The 19493-nt window shown below is 41.4% G+C and overlaps 1 protein-coding gene and 1 long non-coding RNA gene across 9 annotated transcripts in view; one reads left to right on the top strand and one right to left on the bottom strand.

The window, feature by feature from the left end:
- The window catches only part of LOC120374365, a 72263-nt gene extending 63508 nt beyond the window's left edge, over nucleotides 1–8755 (top strand). Inside the window, exon 4 of the long non-coding RNA XR_005586042.1 lies at nucleotides 8563–8755. This is a non-coding gene — a long non-coding RNA (uncharacterized LOC120374365). The remainder of the gene's footprint in view (nucleotides 1–8562) is intronic.
- HECW2 (HECT, C2 and WW domain containing E3 ubiquitin protein ligase 2) overlaps nucleotides 1–19493 on the bottom strand; it is a 246969-nt gene that overhangs the window by 40181 nt on the left and 187295 nt on the right. For 7 of the 8 annotated variants that reach the window (XR_005586030.1, XR_005586029.1, XM_039493848.1 and 4 more), the window contains 4 exons: nucleotides 17480–17614; nucleotides 11142–11244; nucleotides 9059–9182; nucleotides 3118–3201 (listed from right to left, as the gene is read on the bottom strand). Coding sequence is in view for 6 of the 8 variants with exons in the window: in XM_039493848.1 (XP_039349782.1) it covers nucleotides 3118–3201; nucleotides 9059–9182; nucleotides 11142–11244; nucleotides 17480–17614 (446 nt within the window). In the remaining 2 variants the exon portion in view is untranslated. The remainder of the gene's footprint in view (nucleotides 1–3117; nucleotides 3202–9058; nucleotides 9183–11141; nucleotides 11245–17479; nucleotides 17615–19493) is intronic. The other variant, XM_039493852.1, reaches the window with a different exon arrangement.

Below are 19493 nucleotides of genomic sequence, written 5' to 3'. Positions count from 1 at the left end.
CAAGTAAATACCTTACAACGCCAGCTACAACAATGCCATGTGAATGCCTGTTCTCACTTTCAGGTGACATTGTAAATAAGAAGGTGGCAACATTATCTCCTGCAAATGTAAACAAACTTGTCTGTCTTAGCGATTGGCTGAACAAGAAGTAGGACTGAGTGGACTGGGAGGCTCTAAAGTTTTACATTGTTGTGTTTTTGAGTGCAGTTATGTAAAATAATAATTCTACATTTGTAAGTTGCATTTTCACAATAAAGAGACAGCACTACAGTACTTTTCTGAGGTGAACTGAAAAATACTATTTCTTTTGTTTATCATTTTTACAGTGAAAATATTTGTAATCAAAAATATAAAGTGACCACTGTACACTTTGTATTCTGTGTTGTAACTGAAATCAATATATTTGAAAATGTAAAAAAAGCATCCAAAAATATTTATTATAAATTTAAACTGGTATTCTATTATTGTTTAACAGTGTGGTTAAAACTGCAGTTATTCACAACTATTTATTTAAATAGCATTAATCACTTAAGTTAACTGCAATTAATTGATAGCTCTAATTCATAGACAATGTATGGAATGTTTGTACATCTCTAAATCTCATTGATTTTTTCCAAATTGATAAGAACATAACATCCAAAGCAGACATGTTTATAATGTTTTTACATAATATGTATATAAAATAAAATATGAAATAGCATAGCTGTTGGATGTTACTACAACACATACACATTGAATCGACTAGTTAAATGACAATCTTTATTTTCAATTGTTAGACTGTACAATACATCATTGTCTTGTGGTTCTCTCATTTCTGAGTGACATCATAATCTAACTGGTTAAAATAAAACAGAATTCATATCAAATCTGTTAATTACAGATACCAGCAATAGTTCTTTATGAATGGTTTGGGTTTTTTTTGGAATGGATATTTACTGGTAATATTTTTGCACTCCTAAAAAATCATCTGCAGTTTATAATACATTTTTTCCACAGAGAAAGGTTGAACTATGCTCTTCAAGTGTAGATAAAATCTGAAAAAAAAAGGTTCAATCTGGGAATAAATTAAAAACCTGATTTGTGTTTAAACTATCAAGATAAAACTAGAACTGCATAGGATACAGCCTAATGGTATGTTTACAAGCTCAAAGTGCAAATTATCTCCTCCTAAGAACCCCATCTCTGATACAGAATATTGTGTTACCTCAATTATTTTCAGGCTATTTTAACCAAGGCACCTTCATTCCCTATATAGAAAAGTGTTTATATTCAGCCGAAATTTGAGTTTTATTGATGCATGGGAGAAAACATTTTACAATTTGTGTAATGTTCTCCAGCAGTAAGAAAATTCTCCAGCAGTAAGAAATTTTGAATGAAGTGAAGACAAGGATGCATAGAGAAGCAGCCCAGCCTTGCGCCTGCTAGAATTTTTTTTTCCTGTTTAACTCTAAAATAAGAAATCAGGCACACACACTAAATTACTGTTTTAAACTACCCTATCTCTGCTTTTACATCAATATTTATTATCACCCTATAGCTAACTTACCGAATAACAACCCAGCTTAGTGAGTTCTGAGGTACACCACTGAGGCTCTTGGGAATCAATGGAAACACAGAAATCATGTATTCAATAATGCATTTCCTGAGTACAATGATTATTATTAGGACTGAAAAGAGGGCTAATCACAGATCAAATCTCTTAATAGTTAAACTAAGAGAAAATCATTGTAAACATATGATTTTAAGAAGTGTGTTAAGTGAATAAAATCTGAAAAATCAGATATTTGGTTTTGTACATTTTTGTGGTGGTGCTCTTTGTCTTTATCAATTTTTTAAAAGTATGTTTGTTCCACAAAAGAGAGATATCAATATAGTATCAAATTATTGCATTTCCATTATAAGAATTACTTGAAATCTTTGGTATTAGCAGAATTTACAGATTAACGAAAAATACATTCAAGCAGCAATGACAAAATGATTTATATCATGTCTATTTAAAACAGAAATAGAACTGAACCTCGGTTTCTCTCTGCAAAACCCATGACCTCTTCATGTATTATGTACCAATAAAAAATCCTACAGTTTTGTTGTCTTCTATTCTTTTTATTTTTTCTTTAAATAGCATCAACATAGTTTCGGACTAAAATAGCTTTTAATTAATCCACAGATTTTAAGGCCAAAAGGGACCATTATGCTCATGCAATGTCACCCCCAAATAATAATTATATTAATGTGGACACTTCATAATTTAGACCATTTTTAACATTAAATTTAAAAAACTTTTTTCTAAAGACATATTAGATTTTCCCTGAAAAACAGTTTTTGCTCTATCAAGTTTACACAGGTCTGAAGACCTAAAGAAGAGCTCTTAAAAGTAAGCTTGAAATTTTGTCTCTCTCACCAACAGAAGTTAGTCCAATAAAAGATATTACTTCTCCTTTGTCTCTCTTTTATGAACTAATGCTGACGTGGGAGACACTAAAGGGACAGTTCCCCACTCCTAAAAAGTGAAAACCAATCACCCCATCAACAAAGTGAGCAAAAACTGTCAGCATAGTTGAAAGACAGACAGTGTAGTGTTCAGCTCAAATAACAGAATCATATCAAGTGTTAACTTGCCAAAACTTGGTACTTGCAAATCACAGAGCTAAACAGAAAATATACTTGAAGGAGCACAGAGCAGGGACTTTCAAACTGTACTGATTTATATAAATCTCTGTCCTTCTAAAGACGACTATAACTGAACAATTTAGGGCAATCAGGACAAGCCCATTTATTCTTTTCCTTGTAAGAGATTCATATAGTAGCTTGGACTGTAATTGGATTTAAATTCTACTTGCTGGATTGTACTCTTTTACCCCCTCCTTCCTGCAGGGATAATCACTTTTCCGCACCGCTATGAAAAATGTGATCTCCCTGCTAATAACCGACATCTGGAATCTCAGCACTGGAAAAATCAAGTCTGAATCCTCTGCTGCAGCTCCCCCAGCTGCAATTCTGAGAACTGAAGGGAAGACATTTAGGTCACCTAGTCAGTACACACAATACACAGAAAGGCACTTCACCAGCTGTTCACAGCATATTCCTAACCGTCCATTATGAAGCACTGCTACCTACCTTAGTAACATGACAAGGTCTGCATCACTGGATAAACGCACTAGTCCAGGTGTTCCCTCTGTCCGGATAAACTGGATCTTCTCCCTGTTTAAGCAAAGGAAGAGTTCCAAAACATCGTTTGCAAACAAGGCACCAATGTACACCAGAGCAACAAGAAAAAATGCTGGATATATCAAGTAGACCTCTGGGTTATGCCTCTGTATTTCAGACACCATTTTTCTCCCTGCCACACCATGTCCATGTGAGCAATAGAATCTTACAACCAAAAAAAGAAAAGCTAACCTAATTTGTTCAGAAGAATAAGTCTCCTGTTGCCCTCATCTGTAAGATGCTCAGGCTGCTTCAGGTAACACAGCCATCCAACCAATAAAAATCAATCCCTCAAGTTAGTATCAGTTGTGGCCCTGAATTCAAAGCAGCAGACAGAGCCCTGTGGGAGGACATTGCTATTCTGAAAGTGAACTGCTTAAAGTAGTACTCTCCGACTCCTTTCCTCTCCCCTTCCCCTTTTAGTACAAATTCAAGCTGTATGTTACAGATCATCATGCTTTTTAAGGCAGGTTTTATGTACAACACTGCACTTACAGATCTTCCAGAAAGGCCTTCTGCTGTGTGTATGCATGCATCTCTCTCTTTCTCCCAGCCCTCCCCTTGCCACCTACCCCCACATACTTCCCTCCCCCACCTCCCAATAATTCATGTCAGTCACTATTCTGTGTTCTATGCATGCCAGTGATTTTTAGGCTGTACGCAGATTAAAATCTCCAGATGCATGCTTTTGAATAAAAACAATTATTGGGGGGTGGGTGAGTGAAGTGTATGTGTTATTTAACTGCAACAGAGTCAGGAGAACACGACCTTGAACCAGCTTCAGAATTTACACCTCTCTATACCCGTGAAATCTGTTGCACTCTGGGTTAAGAGTTCACCACTGGCCTCTCCTGGAGACTGGGTGATTGAGTTTGCACCAAGCTATTGATGAGATGTGCTGATTCTGCACATCCCCAGCAAGCTTAGCTACATGGCCATTTTTGGGGTTGTGGTGGCCTCCTATGGGCCCCTGGTGGGAGAGAAGCTATAGGTCAAAGGAACTGGGGAGCATCAATAGGAGAAAACAAGAGAAGAGATTTCAGCAGGGAGATGGAGGGATCACCAATTTAAAAGCTGAAATTGTTCAGAATCAGGCATGAGGCCCACCAAAGAGAACTGAGGCAGGATGGAAGATGACAACAGCTTGAACAGTAGTAAAAGGTTGGCTAGATGGACCTCAAAAGAAGAGAAGCTGTTGGAAGGAGAAGGGGAAAGGTGATTCTACGAATCTGTCAGAGGATGGCCACAGAAAGTCAAAAGGAGACAGCCAGATTTAAGTGACGGCAAAGAAAATAGAGGGAGGCAGACAAGGGGGCTAAAAATGGCAGAGAGAGAGAGAGAGAAAGAAAGAGAGAATGAATGAACACAGCTGTTGAGAAGGAGGGGAAAAGAACAGAAGGATGGGAACAAAGTTAGGTGCATTAAATACGGAATGCAAGGAAAGGTGACGGGATTGAGGATGGGAGAACAAGAATAAGGGACCTAAGAACCTGTATAACATCTGAAGGTGACAAGGAGCAAGGCAGAGGAGAAAGAAAAGTAAACACACTTGGGAGCATAAGATTTATAAGGGCAGGGAGGAAAGGTGGGAGGAACTAGAAGGGAGGTGGTAGGAAAAAGAATGAAGTAGTGTTCACATGACCAGAAATGGGGAGGAAGAGAAGCAAAAGTTGATAAAGGGATATAGTGAGGCAATCAGAGGGGAAGATGAGCAGGAGGTCAGACTAGATGATCATAATGGTCCCTTCTGACCTTAAAGTCTATGAGAACACTGGAGATGCAGAGAAGAGGAAACAAGATGAAGCCATAGCAGTGGCAGCACTAGAAGTCAGGTCAGAAATAAAAAAGGATGAAATTCTGGCCCTCTGGGAATAGGAACTTTGCCTTTGACTTCAATGGGGCTGGGATTTCTGAGCGAGCGAGCAAGCGTGCATGTTTAAAAACAAAACAACTGCTGTACTTTCAGCAAGCAACAAAAAATCCCTCCAGGAACTATCACTTCCTCAGAAAAACAACTGTAAAAACTTTCCAGCAGTAAACCAGCACATTTCAGACACAAACAAATTAAAAGCCACAGACAAGAGAAGAAAATCAAACCACAAGAGCTACTACCGACACACACGGGTTGGCCCAAAACTCCTCATCAAAAGCCCCAATTAAAGCAAAGACACCAGGGAAAATACATAAAATGCAGTTCAAGCCCTGCATGTCTACTAGGGAAACACCAGAGAAAGCCCAGTAATGGCCTCCCACCCCCATAAGAGTCAGAGTCAGAGAGTCCAGCCAATCCAGAAAAGAGCTGCTATACAACTGGAAGTAATTTATAATCCCTGCTATGGAGACGTGAATGTCAATAACAACATGCTCAGTTATTTACATACTGTCCAACTGTGTGCACATGTATTAAAACAAAGGTAATCCAAGATCTGATTTATTTTTAAACTTCCATAAGAATTTAAACTCAACATGCACCTTTGATAATAGAACAAAAATACAACAGAGTCCCAGGAGTGCATACTGGCCATACACACACCATTAATCACCACCCTCCATAGGCCTTAATTGGTAATTAGGCATCTGCCTAACTTTAAGTGACTTCAAGGGCACTACTCAGTGTCACATGTTTCAGATTAGGCACATGCTCAAGTATTTTGCTGAATCAGGGCCTTAAAGAGCTAACTAGGAAAACGGGTAGTGGCACCTTCATAAAAAATACACAGTGATGTGATGGAAGTGTCAGTCCTATAAAAATGGGGTGAGATACAGTTTTAAAGAATGTTGGAGCAGGGGCTAGGGGGAGAAGGAAGGCAGCTAATTCTTAACCAAGCATGATAACTCCAAGGAGCAAGAGAGCAAAGATCTGGCCATGCAGTGTAACCTCTCAAACCATCATGGTCCTCTATTCAATAAAATCCTCCATCCCTCTGCTAAGGCAGGTAAGAGTCAGACACATTTCTTCAATCTAGTTACTATAGGGATATCAGCAGGGACAAACTGTACCTAGTGAGTAATGGATTCTATCTACTGGCATATACTAACACCTTTTCTACCCTTGGTCTGTAATTTTAAGCTGTAAACTAACTGATCCTGACAAGGTCCCAGCTGCTAGCTTGCTCTGATGCTATGATCCAGGATCCAAGATACTACAAGAAGCATAATCTGATAGCGTCAATAATCCTTTGAACATCTTCTGATTTGCAAACTGAGTAAAATAGGGCAGAAATTAAGGGGAAAATAGACATTGGGGCTGTTGCTATTGGAGTAACTGAAGCCAAGAACCTCAGGGAAAAACCAGAAGTTGGTTTTAATTTTATTACCTGATGGATTGGCTTGTTCACGTGTTTAACACAATTCAAATGAGACCAGCCTTCTGCATAATAATATGGGTACAAACAGAAAACATTTTGACAGGCTGAGATCTGCGGAGTTTTAATTTTCCTCCTCCCTCAATTTTCTGGAAAGTGTGAATTCTGTTGGTACTTGATTTCAGGGTTGTCAGCCAGGACTTATTCAGAGGATAAATCAGTCATCGGTCTACTTGTTAGGACACGAAGCTCAGGGAAAATGCAAACCAGGATAGCTGGCTGAGTTTTGAGAACGTGCAGGGCATGCAGGAAGCAGGGTCACTAAGAGCATGTCTACATTACAAGCGGAGGTTTGATTGCTGCATGTGCAGACATACCTGAGCTAGCTTTGATCTAACTAGCTCGAACAACAACAACAGTGAAGTTGCGGCAGCATGGGCGCAGCACGGGCCAGCCACTCAAGTGTTACTACCAGTTACTTCAGCTACATGTGCTGCAGTCACACCTCTAATTGCTGTGCACTCAGACCCTATGTATCACTGCACAGAAAAGGAGGCAGATAAGTAGTGGGAACTGTTGAGCCAGCACATACTGATCAGGCTGTTAGAACACGTGAGTCTCTGACTCTGGAATGTGAGAGCACTGCATTGGCAGCCAGAGTGTACGAGATCAAAATCTACATAACCACCATAATGAAAGATGTGCAGCAATGAACTAACACATTTTTCAACAGTAGCGTGTCCAAGATAGCCCTGGAAACATACATTTGAACACCAATTTCTAATTCCCATGTTAACAGCGAGTTAGTTTTACAGCTAAGCAACATATACTTGAATTTCAAAATAGGTATACCCTAAGGGTGAAATTCACTCCTGTGAAAAGGGTCAGCATAAGACCTATGCAAGACCAGCATTTTTATGAGGGATTTAAAGCTCAGTCCTGCAATGTGCTAAACCCTTTGACTTCAGTCCAGCAGAGCACTTAACTACATGCTTAATTTACGCATGTCAGTAATCCCAATGACATCAACAGGACTACTCATGCTCTTAAAAATTAAGCACATGTGTAAGAAGGACTTAGTGGCTTTGTGCTGACCCTCCGCACAGGGGTGAATTTCACTCTGTATCAGTTATAGTCTACCTGTGCTATATAATATCGTAATCACCATATAATATTATAAAGCATCTTTCATAACATACTATGTATCTCGTGGGGCTGTGCAAGAACTATACTGGTCGGTTCCTAAACCATCTGTGCAACTCTAAACATGCTAAATAGATATTGCTGCTTGAACTTATCCAAAAAAGCAGGACCAACTCTAGGTTTAGGAAGAACCCTACAGTATACATCAAGAAAGATGAGCAGGGCCCCAACCAACGCCTTTCTATCTGAATGCCTCACACCCATGGACCCACACGTATTCAACAGCACCAATGGCCACATCTTGCCTGCCTGCCTGTCGGTGAGATTCTGTGACTTCTGGAGATATCCTATGTCAGTAGCTCCAACCTTTTCCCCCCCAGATACTCTGTCTTTGTAATGGAATGGCAGGCTGGCAACATCCTCTTCCAGCTCCCGTTGCCCTTGCTCCATGCCCCAGCACCCTGAATTGTCCATCTAGGCTCACTTTCTCCCCTCCCTACCTGCCTAGCATGGGTTTGTTCATCCCGTCCCTTCTTGGTTTCATTATTCTCTTCTTCCCTGTTCCTCACGGAAAATTATTATTCACACGCACACTCTTCCCACTTCCTTGGTTGCCCAAGGCTACATGTTACTGGTGATGGCAGAGTTCATTGGTGGCTCTGGGAGCCAGGGCACATGCGCTAATGTGGTTAGGGAGCTAAGGGAGCAGAGAAGATAAGACCAATTTGTCAAGCTGCAGTTTAAGAACAGGGGGAGGAGTCAGGTACCTTTTGAGGAGCTGTGGTTTGCACAGAGGTGCCCATGGCCACATCTGCAGTGGGGGTAGGAGGAAGGAAGGACAGATCTAGGGTCATGCAGTTTCACCTGCTCCTACTATTCCTTTTCTTTCCCCTGCTTCCCTCCCCAGCGTGGGAAACCTTGCCCTACTTGGACACCACCTGACGATGGCTGAGGAGCTGAGCAGAGAACCAAATGAGAAGACATGGAGATGAGACTGAAGTGCGCTATTTATGGCCTTGCAGCTGACAGGCTGGATGCATGCGTGCAAGATCCTGAAAGAGCGTAACTGCACTATTGCAAAGGTCCAAGGCCACTACACAACAGCACATTAAAGGAATGTTTCCTACAATTCTTTGAGTAAGCTTGTTTCTGACACGCTGAAATTACAGAAGGTTTGGGGGATTTTTTTATGGAGGGATCTGGGGAGAGACAGGGAGGGAGGAAGGAGAGAGTTTAAGTTTATAAATGACCCATGGACAGCCAGCCAACCAGCAATGTGCCCTTTTATTTAAAAAAAAAATACTGCAAACTTTGCCAGAAAAAAAGTATACTAATTGATTGTCTGATCTGAAATGGGACTGTCAGCTGAAAGTAAAGCTGGAGATCAGAATCAACATCATTACCTGAGTGAATGATTCCTGGTAAGATCTGGTTGACGCTCTTGTAGAATTTCAAAGATATTGGGCTGTCTCAGAAATGCGACAATCTTGTCATTGTAGGCTGTAAGTGGCAACCGAAAACAGCTTACTGCAAACAGGTGCATTTGAAAAACAGCATCATATTTTTGTAACTTCTGAATAATGATGATAATAATGGAATTATGTCTTTATATTCATAATCTTTTCATTTACTACATTCATACAATCTTTTCATTACATTTTTAGCCTAAAGGCTGGTGCTGGTTTTCGAATTTGGATATACCTGGCCAGCTTTATTATGAATAAAATTTTAGATTAAAACACTAACAGATGTTAACGTGCCTTTTTTAAGAATTCAGAGTATTATAATATTTCATCACATACACCCTCAGCTCATGTCAACCTGGAACATATCTCAGCATGAATGAAGTGTAGGGAGCCTTATTTTCTATACTTCTTTATTTCTTAGACTTACAGGACAAGGTGAAAACATAAGCTCACTGCTTAATAGTAAATTACACGTGCTTCTTATTGGGTGCACATTAACGTGCGGGTATTTTTGTTTTGCTTTCTCCTCTCCCTGCCTCCACTATTCTGAAAAATAATTATTTGTTTTACTCATATTAAGGATCTGATATAGTCTCACAAAAGTAATATCTTCACACATAAGGCTGAAAATCTAGGCTTCCATACCAGCCTTAACTCATGCCACTTTGCCTAGGTATTGTCATTGTGTACTATAAGGGTTTAGAATTACAAGTGTATTGGCCAGCTTTTCTGCCTTAATGGTGAATTTGCTTATTTTTGCTTTCAAGAGAGACTCAAAGCTTCATAGATTTTATTCCTCTTCCTTTTTGTAACATCAGAGTGAGAAAGGAATAAAATGATTAATAACAAATTCATAAGAACACTGTCAATGTTGGTATGGCAATTTGAACTACCTTTACATAGTTTTATCTGACAAGAAATATTCTACTATTATTATATGCTTTTATAACTCCCCTGTTCTGTCACAGGAAACGACAACTTCCTTCCCAATACTCATGATTATGATGTGTTGCATTACAACATAGTGCATCATTTTCTCTTCCTGCTCTGCAGCATGTATTTGAACACACATGGTTTACGCAGCTTCACACATTTCTGATGACAACAGCAATCCTACTGCTGGACATATTGGCAGACAACTTGTCTTGTGCCATACAGGAGTAAGATGCAGTCACTAGTGAAACTTCTAAGAAGGTCTGACAAATATTACTGTCAAAAGTAATGAAAAGCTATTGAAATGTGATTGGCAGTGACCATCTCTTCGTTTATGTATTTATTTTTACTGTTTATTCTATCACAAAGAAAAGATTACATAAATATTTTATATTTACTCGTGTCTCTAAAGGGGTTCGGTCTATGAAGTGAGGGCCCACTCAAAGTGTTTGTGCCCGTTCCACTGTCAATTATTAAACAGCAATTAAAAGCATCTTTGTTCAAAACATCACCAAATGCTGAACCTGAAAAATAGGCAGTGGTCCATAGCAAGTGAAAGGAGTTTAAATTTGTGGTGACTGTCAAGTAACCATGCTACTGAACAAAGATCAAGCTGATTAATCAGTCATGATTTTTTGCACAATGCCTCTGTGTGTGTGTGTGTGTAACTGAGAACAAAATGTAGGCTATTGACCAATTCAGAGGTGACTCACACCTCATGGAAGCCCTCTGAAATAAAAGTCTAATATTTGTATTGAAATTAATGGGACGACATAGGGTCCAGGTCAATACAGAGTCAGGCCCTCTATTTGTAACTCTTCTAGTTACTTCTGAGGGGAAGTTGATTAGAAAATTTAATGCAAGAAACCCTTTGCATTAACTAGCAAACATTTTTCTATTAATAAATTGGTCATGCCTGGAAGTTTTTCACTATTATGCACACAAATTGAAATTCCATGATAGGGAGTGATAATGGATAGAGTTAGCCATAACATACAGTAAAAGCAAAAATAAGAAAAACCCACACTGACATGCACAGTTAAATCAAAGTACACTTCCCTCAAGAGAACTCCAAGTCCTGACATACCCACTGGAACCATGTCCTGGTACTGAGTCCTGCTGACTGTATTAAACGTGCTGGACGGTCTTGGTAGAACTGGTGGTCCTGAATGTCGGGAATCCTCTCCTACCTAAAAGTACAGTAGTAATTATGGTCAGCAGCAAGCAAAAAATAAAACCAACAATTAACCTTCATCATGATCTAGCAGACTGGAAACAATTTTCATGACGACTTAGAAAAGCACTAGAATCCAGCTCACTCTCTTTCAGCTGTGTGGCTTATGGAGGGTTCACATGAGTAAAAAGCACTAAAACAAGCTTATTTTGTATCACCAAAGAGAGCAGATAAGACTCTGAACTCACACAGGGAGCAAGAAGGTGTTATTTGAACAGAATTATCTTTCACAGAAAAGCGATACTTTAGAGCAACTCCTAGTAGTCACTATAATGTCAGAGCAACTTCTTCCATTTTCTGGCTTTTGTGGGCTTGATCTTGTTGCATTACCATTCTTTTTTGCTTTTAATTATAATTACTACTACATCATTTGGTCAATCTCCTTTTTTTCCCCACTGAGCCATTATGTGTACTGCTGAACCCCTCCACGCACAGATACTGCATCTGAGGCCTGGTCTACACTAGGCGTTTAAACCGTTTTTTAAGAGTAAAAAATTTTTAACACACCACACGTCCCACACTGAGAGGTTTATTTATATATAAATATAAAGGGCTCTTTTTCTCTGTCTCTCCTCTCGAGAGGAGTAGCCTAAGGATCGGAATTTATAATTAGGATTAGGGGTTAGTGTGGCACGCAGATGCGGTGGTATGTGGTGGGTATCCCACAGTGCACCACTGACCGACTGAACACAGAAATCTGAACTCGAAGCAGTGGCCAGGGGAAGGGAAAAGTCCCGCGAACTTTTGAATTTTTCCTTTGCCTAGCTGGCAGCAGCACAGCACGTGTGCAGTTAAAAATAAAAAAAAAAAAAAAAAGAAAGAAGAAAGCATGATGATGCATGCGCTGTAAGGGTGGGCAGCAGGCAAATCTGTTCTATCAGAAGAAGATTACAGAAAAAAAAAAGATGAAATTCAAAAAAATTTTAAAAAATCAAGGACAGGCAGCGCGCCAGCGCGCTGCTCAGTGACAAGAAAGCCAAAAAAAAGAAAGAAAAAGACTCAAGGAACTCAACTGGGGAGATCAGTTCCTGCAGTCTCCTGCCTGCAGTCTCCCCCTGCATTGAGCTCCAAATGCTTCTAGGGGCTGAGCTCAGTCAAACACAGGGTCAAGGGTCCAGGGGGCAGTCAGGGCACATAACCACCCCCACACCCCCCCCCCCACCCCCAAGGGAAAACAATCCTCTCTCTCTCTTCTTTCTTGTCACTCTTTACCTTTATCAGATAGACTGCATGCTGCACTGCTCCACACTCTCACATCAACCCCCCCGCCACCCTGGTGTGGTGCCTGGTGTGGTGCAGGTGGGTCCTATCGGCCATCCCATCAGGGGGCACATGGGCACATGCAAGCATGCAGACAGTGCAACCAGTGTAGCCAGCATCTGTTCTGGTTAGTGTTTTCCTGGTATGGCTGTGGCCTATGGTGATAAGGCTGGGGGCTGAGCTCGTAACAGGGGCTGCTCTCTCAGGGCCAAAACAGGGGCTGCCCCCTGTCCCATCCCCTTCAAAAGTGCTTCAAACTATGCTGATTGCTCTGCTCCTGACTCTCCTTCTGCCTGTCTATCCTCACCACTGGACTGTTCATCTTGGCTGGAGGCTGCCTTCTCACATTTCTTTCCTATCACTCAGTTCCACTTATCTTTATTATCTTATTGAGCAAGGACACACAAGTGGGGAGGGGCACAGGGGGGCCCAGGAGAGAGGGGGGAAGGAAGATGGGAAGGTGGGGATGTTCAGCAGGCACCTGTGAATAGCATACAGCTCATAATTTCTGCAGGATCTAGGCTTCTGCAGGCTCTCTCACATCTCTACAGCTTCTCTCTCTATACTATACAGGACTGATTCTAGAGGACTGATCTTATTTTTAGATTTTTTTTGAGAGATTGAAAATGAGGGATTGACCCTGTTTTTGCTTTTCAGGGCAGCTTCACAGCAGCAGCCAGGGGCAAAAACTGACAAGCAAATGTGCTGCAATGACTGGGGTATGTATGCTCATCTGCATGGTTGCAAATGGATGGTAGATGGTGCAGTATGGCTGGTAACATGCTCTGCTGTCATGCAAAAAGCGCCTGCTCTGCTGTGTGTGCGCTGCTGCACAGCCATGGTGACAGCATCTAGTACACAAAGGCAGACACAGTCAAAAAGCAAAACAGGCTCCATGATTGCCATGGCATGGCATCAGCCAGGGTATGGCAAAAAAAAAGGCGGATGGCTGAAGGCCCGCTAAGACCAGAGGAACCCAGAGTGACTGACGACATTTACCCAACCACACACCAGACAATGGATTTCACTTAGATACTGCATCTGACTGTATTCCCAAGGTCTCACTCCCTAAGACCAAACAATATCAGTGCTGCATTACGGTGCTGTGTCTAGCCTCTAGAACCATAAAGGACTAAAAGCCCTGAGATTTCTCCCAACATTTTTGTGCTCTCTGAATAGTACTCTATGAGAAAAGGAAAGACCTTTTCATTTGTAGATATTGAATTGCTGGAAAGCGTAAAGTTGAGTGGTGGTGTTGTGAGCTCCAGCTCAGTGTTCTAGTTCCATTTCTGATTAAAAGAATTTCCTTAAAACATGTTTTTTGTTTCAGAAGTTCTCAATCTAAAACAAGATCGGATGTTAAAAAACAACACTTTTGGATAGACAAGGCAAAAGAAAATATTTTGAGGGTTTTTTCCATTAAGCATTAGTTTTCCTTCAACAAGGGTAGTTTGCTTAGATGCGAGATTAGATCCTTGATGTAGTGGTTTTAAGAAGACAAAGATACCTGTAAGAGCTCTTGATATTGCCTGTGATCCTCAAGTGGGGATGGAATAATGTGTTGAAGATGGAAGAATGTGGGAAGATTGAATAATTGCCTTATTTGGAAAGGAAGAAGAGACAGCCCCATCAGGACCATCGGATCCATCACAATCTCTCCTCCCTCATACTCTAACAGAGCTGATTAGTGTCAGTTAGGAGAAGGCAGGTAGGATTCTTGCATGGATCTTCTGTGTAATGTAAGGATCCCTAGGGCCCCAATTATGCCATCATGAAGGATCAGCTGGTCAGGGGCGACACCCCAGGGCATTGGGTACCAGTCCCCTGAATGCGGTGAAACACAGATCTGCCAGAGCTTCTCTCAGGACTAGTCTCTCTATGTGCAGGTGATGGTTTGTCTGGAGCCTCCTGCTCTGCCGATGAGAAGGCAGGTTCCTGTTCAACCACTGGAGCTGTCGGTACCTGTAAACAAGCAATCTGGCTCTTGGAGGGAACAGGGGATCAACCTCGTGTCTTTGATGTAGTTTTTTCCTCCAGTTTGATGCTGTTGCTGAATAAGGTCAGGCCCAAAAGGAAAGGAGATTGAAGATGGGGAGTGTGAAGATATTCTCCAGGGAGACATAGGCCTTGCACCATCCCAGAGTGTGGGGCATATTGGTGGATGGGACTGATGGATCCGGCGGCTCCTTGGTTATAGTGGATGTCAGGTACATCTGGAGATGGGCCAGTATTGGTGCAGAGTTTAGTCTGGAGTTCTTAGACTGTGCCAGTGGGTGCCAATCCTTTGGTTTATGCAAAGTCGGTACAAAAAAAAATACTTACTCCTTCACTCCTGTTGAGGAGAATTAAGCAGGCCTAAGTCCTTAGTATTTGCACTTCAAGACTCACCTAATTTGGACAGAGTTGGGGAGGGATCTTTTCTTCTAGGAGCAGCATTTGAAGAGGGTCTGTCCTTATGCTTGTGAGAGTGCCCTATGCTCTCATGAAACTCTAGGAAGGGACTCTTTGGTCTTCGCAGTTGCCGCCTAAGCTCCTGAGCTTGTGCCTGGAAGGACGCTGCTCATCTACTAAGTTTGGTGTACAGGGAGATCTACCCAGGCCAGATCTGACTGAGGTTGCATGACCTTCTCCAGGAGATGCTTTCTTACCTAGAGCTTTCAATCTTCACAGGTTTGGGGAGGGAAGGAGTGACAGATGCTGCACTAAGCAGAGATGTGAGCCTCGCTAAGGCAGTAAAGGTACCACTGGTGTTCGTTACTCACTGAGAAGGAACAGGGGCAGATGATACAATTCTTAAACTCAGGAAGTCTGAGCATCTTCCTTGTCTGTGGGGAAAAAGTTCCCCAATGCTAATGCTACTAAAAATCATCAATACTAAAATACTGAGAACTACTTACAATCTATAAATTTACAGATTAAGATGAAGAAGGAGGTAGCTGTGGACACAGAGGATTCTGACTCAGACCATGCAGTGGTGGGAAGGAACTGGAGAGGTTTTGATCTGCACTGCCACTTACACCCTTGGTTCAGAGCACACGGAGAGCGACTGTGCCGGTGCGAACCAACAGGCCCTACTTGCTAGAAATCTTCAATCTCAGAAGCACAGTTCGCACATGTACCCACATATGAAAAACACACAGGGATCAGCACTCGAAGAAAAACCAAGGCCAATATAGGGTAATCAAGAAAACCTAGCTTTATGGGTGTCAGTATAGGTTCGTGCCAATAAAAAAGTTAAAGCTCAAAATATTTTTCTAAAGCAAATTCTCTCTAAAATACTGCATAAATTAAACAATGATGTGTAGTGCTATAAATATTTTATAGTACTACTTTGAGGTGACCTGCATAGCCACTGGGTTAGCCACTTTTGAGAAATGCCCAACCTGGAGCTAATAAAACATTGTATCACCAAATATTTTTTATTCTGTCTATAACAGGTACTGTATAAAGACCCATCCTGCAAGACGCTTAGACCCTAAAAGGGGTTGGCACTATATACCAAAGACTAGGTTAAAAAAACATTGCAAAAATCAAGTACCCCAAAATTAGAAAATGCTAAAATTAACATTGTTCACACAACTTTAATTCAGTCCCCTTATGCACATACATTATAACAGAGTCTTGCCCAACATGCCATAGTAAGTCTGTGGCAAAGTCAGGATCAGATGATCCTGCTCTCACAAGTCCCAGTTCGGTGCCCTAGGCATAAGAGAAAAACGTAACTTCTTGCAATCCTTTGCCTTATTCCTGCTCCATTCTGTGCACTGAACAAAGCAGGGGAGAACAAACAGTTTGTGATAATGTAATTACAGACTGTATCATATTATTAGCGATTGTATCAGAGTGTGGTGGGCAGAAAGCTGTCCTAAAGAGGGAGCTCAGGGTTCCCCCCCACCCCGCAGGGGAATTCTCTGGTCGTTGTCAGCCATCCCTGAGTAAGGTATGTCGGGGTGGGAAGCAGGGAAAATGCACGCTAGGAGTAAGGAAGCATTCCGGCAGATCCTCGTCTGCCAGTTGCTACTCACAGACAGCATAAATTAGAGCAGCCCTTTAGCTCCTCTAAATTATGCTGAGTGCAGTGTGGGTCCTTGACCAGATCTAAATGAGGGGAGTGGAAAGATGGCTTAGAACCACCTTCCCCACCCCCTTCCTCAACTGCAGTGAAGGTAAACTCAGTACAGTCAAGGAACGAGCCTACAGTATTTGCATATGCATTTAAACATAAAAATATCTTATAGTCAGGACATAATTGACTCAAAACCTTCTAGTGAAAACAATACAGTTCAAGAGTTTTGTAATCAGAACCCAATTACAGAACTTCTTTATATTATAGATAAGGGGTTTTAAGCATTTCTACTTAGAATCAATGTTCTAAAAAAGGTTATATTATTATTACTAGTGTGATGTCATATGGACCATAACATTTAACTATCTGACATTCTGTCAGTGGTAAGAAGAATTTTTACCTTTCTTGGTCTATAGTACCATAGCATATATGGGAAAACAGTATAATATTTAGGCGTGCATGCACACAAACTTGTTTTTCTAAATTAAATCACCTACTTTCTTTGACACTTCCCTAGTCAGTGTAAATTCCTGTGGTAAAAAACAGTAAAAAACAGGCTACTGCTGTTTGGTGAAGAAATCTGTATTCAAGAGCCCTCCTGTGGTTTGATGGAGTTACTGCATTTTAATAGCAGCAGATAAAATCCTATCAGATTATTAGCATAATCAAATCAGACCTTTCCTTGTACAATAAAGACCATCATTGGCTTTTCAAAAGGTAAGAACGTCTTTTGATTGCAGGTGGATACCACGTTGGCAGAACCATTAAACTATTGACAAAATAATATTTGAATGGAATGATGTGAAAACTGGATGATCCTGAAATCCTTGTTAGCTAAGTAACAAGAGGAGCAGTTCAGGCTTACCTCACCAGCACTGTGGCTGCGCTGTCTGGTTAAGTGCTGTCGATGCACTAATGCACTAGTGGGCCTGCTACTCTGCAAGGGAAGCCGTGGGTCAATGAACGTGGTGGTGCGGGAATTGTGGTCAACAAAAAAAGCCTAGACAAGGAAAAAAGATTTCAGAGTCAACATTCATTGTAACTTAGGAAGGTCTTAACTATACCTTCCTGCAGTAAGTAAACTGGCAGGACAGAAAGTGTGTCAGAATTAAAGCACAGGAGGATCTAGGTTCCAGTCCCTGCTTTGAGACTTTAGGAAATTACCTCAGTGTGCCTCAGTTTCCCCTTCTGTAAAACAATGATAATGTGTCTCTGTCTCACAGGAGACTTAATTCATTAATGTTTATACATCATTTTGAGATTCTCAGACAGGCCACAACATAAAAATACCAAGACAAATCATGATTGTTCTTCTAGAAAAGTGGACTTGAATGTCTAACAGAAGTTATGTCAACGCATTCACCAGTTAATTTCATCTGTATGCATCTAAAAGGTCGTCACTTAGTGGCAACAACACTGCACTTTAACAAGCTATTTATCATATCATTATAAATATAGATGGGGTGTGTATACATGTCAAGCATATGATTATGTTCTAGGACACAATGTGATTATAGGTTAAAAGGCGTGTTCACCATCCTTCTGCTAGAGCTATTCTAGGTAGGCCAACTTAAAGAGTCGACCAGGGATACAGAGAAGACTATGCCAAAAATATAAAAAAAGAATTCAAGGCAGGCCCAATGATTTCCTGGGATAAGAAGAAATGACAAGCACTGACTGGTTAGCCATTTGCTGAGACAAGGCCATGTGATCATGGGTCCTAAACCCGAAAAGCCTCAAGCTGCAATACAATTAGAGCAAAAAAACCCTCTCAATTCCGAGATATTTAAACTTGTTCCAGTTTTAGTGTCACACCTGGAAAACATTTCCTTGCCATTCTCATGCTTTTGGGGATTTTCAGACACCGTGAAGGAGACACGTGGCACTACAGGGGGAGAAGGATATCTAGACTAAGCATCCACCCAGGTGATCCCAAGGCAGGTATATCAGCCCCCAAGGGACGCAGTCTCTCCTCTCTGTTTCAAGTCACTTCCTGGCCAGGAGCACGAGTAGCTGCCTTGTAGTTCTGACAGATGGCCTGTGCTCATGCTTCAGCCCCTGCTACTGCTCCTGGGCCCACTCCCACTCCAGCCTGCTCTGCTCTAGCTCATGCCCCTGCTCCAGCCTGCATCTGCTCCTGCCCCAGCTGCCTGCCCCGCAATTCTGACAGCCTTCTCCTCAGCTGGGAGTTTTGGCTGTTGAGGAGAAATATGGTTGCTTATCTTCTCGTAAGTGTTGTTCTGTGAGATGTGTTGCACATGTCCATTCTATTGTGCGCCTGGGTGTGGAGGAGATTTCATGCACCAGTGCTGGAGAGTTTTCCCTAGCGGTACATGTAAGGGTAACCTGGCTTCCTTCTGCCTGGATCTGAAGATATAAAGGGTGGAACCCACTCCCTCACCTCTCCTTCACTTCCTTTGCATGAGAATCACATAATGATAGACTTTGATGTGCTGGCGAAGGAGGGTAGGTCACAGAATGGATACATGCAGCAGCTTGACAAGCAACAGCTACAAGAAGGTAAGTAACAGTTTTCCCTTTTTCAGGTGATTACATATGTCCATTCCAGTGGAGGTGACTCCCAAGCGGTTTTCAGTGGAGATGGGGCTCAGAGTCTCATCTGAAGAGGGACAGTTGGAATGCTTCCCCAACATTCATGTCACCCCTTGAGGCAGTTATAATCTTATAATACACCTCTACCCTGATATAACGCTATCCTCAGGAGCCAAAAAAAATCTTATCGCGTTATAGGTGAAACCATGTTATATTGAACTTGCTTTGATCATTTGGAGTGCGCAGCCCTGCCTCCCAGAGCACTGCTTTACCGCGTTATATCCAAAATCGTGTTATATCGGGTCGCGTTATATTGGGATAGAGGT

Source organism: Mauremys reevesii, linkage group 11 (genome assembly GCF_016161935.1).
Source record: "Mauremys reevesii isolate NIE-2019 linkage group 11, ASM1616193v1, whole genome shotgun sequence".
Lineage (NCBI taxonomy): Eukaryota > Metazoa > Chordata > Testudines > Geoemydidae > Mauremys > Mauremys reevesii.
Note: the sequence above shows the minus strand (reverse complement) of the source record. Positions and strands in the feature narration are given on the sequence as shown.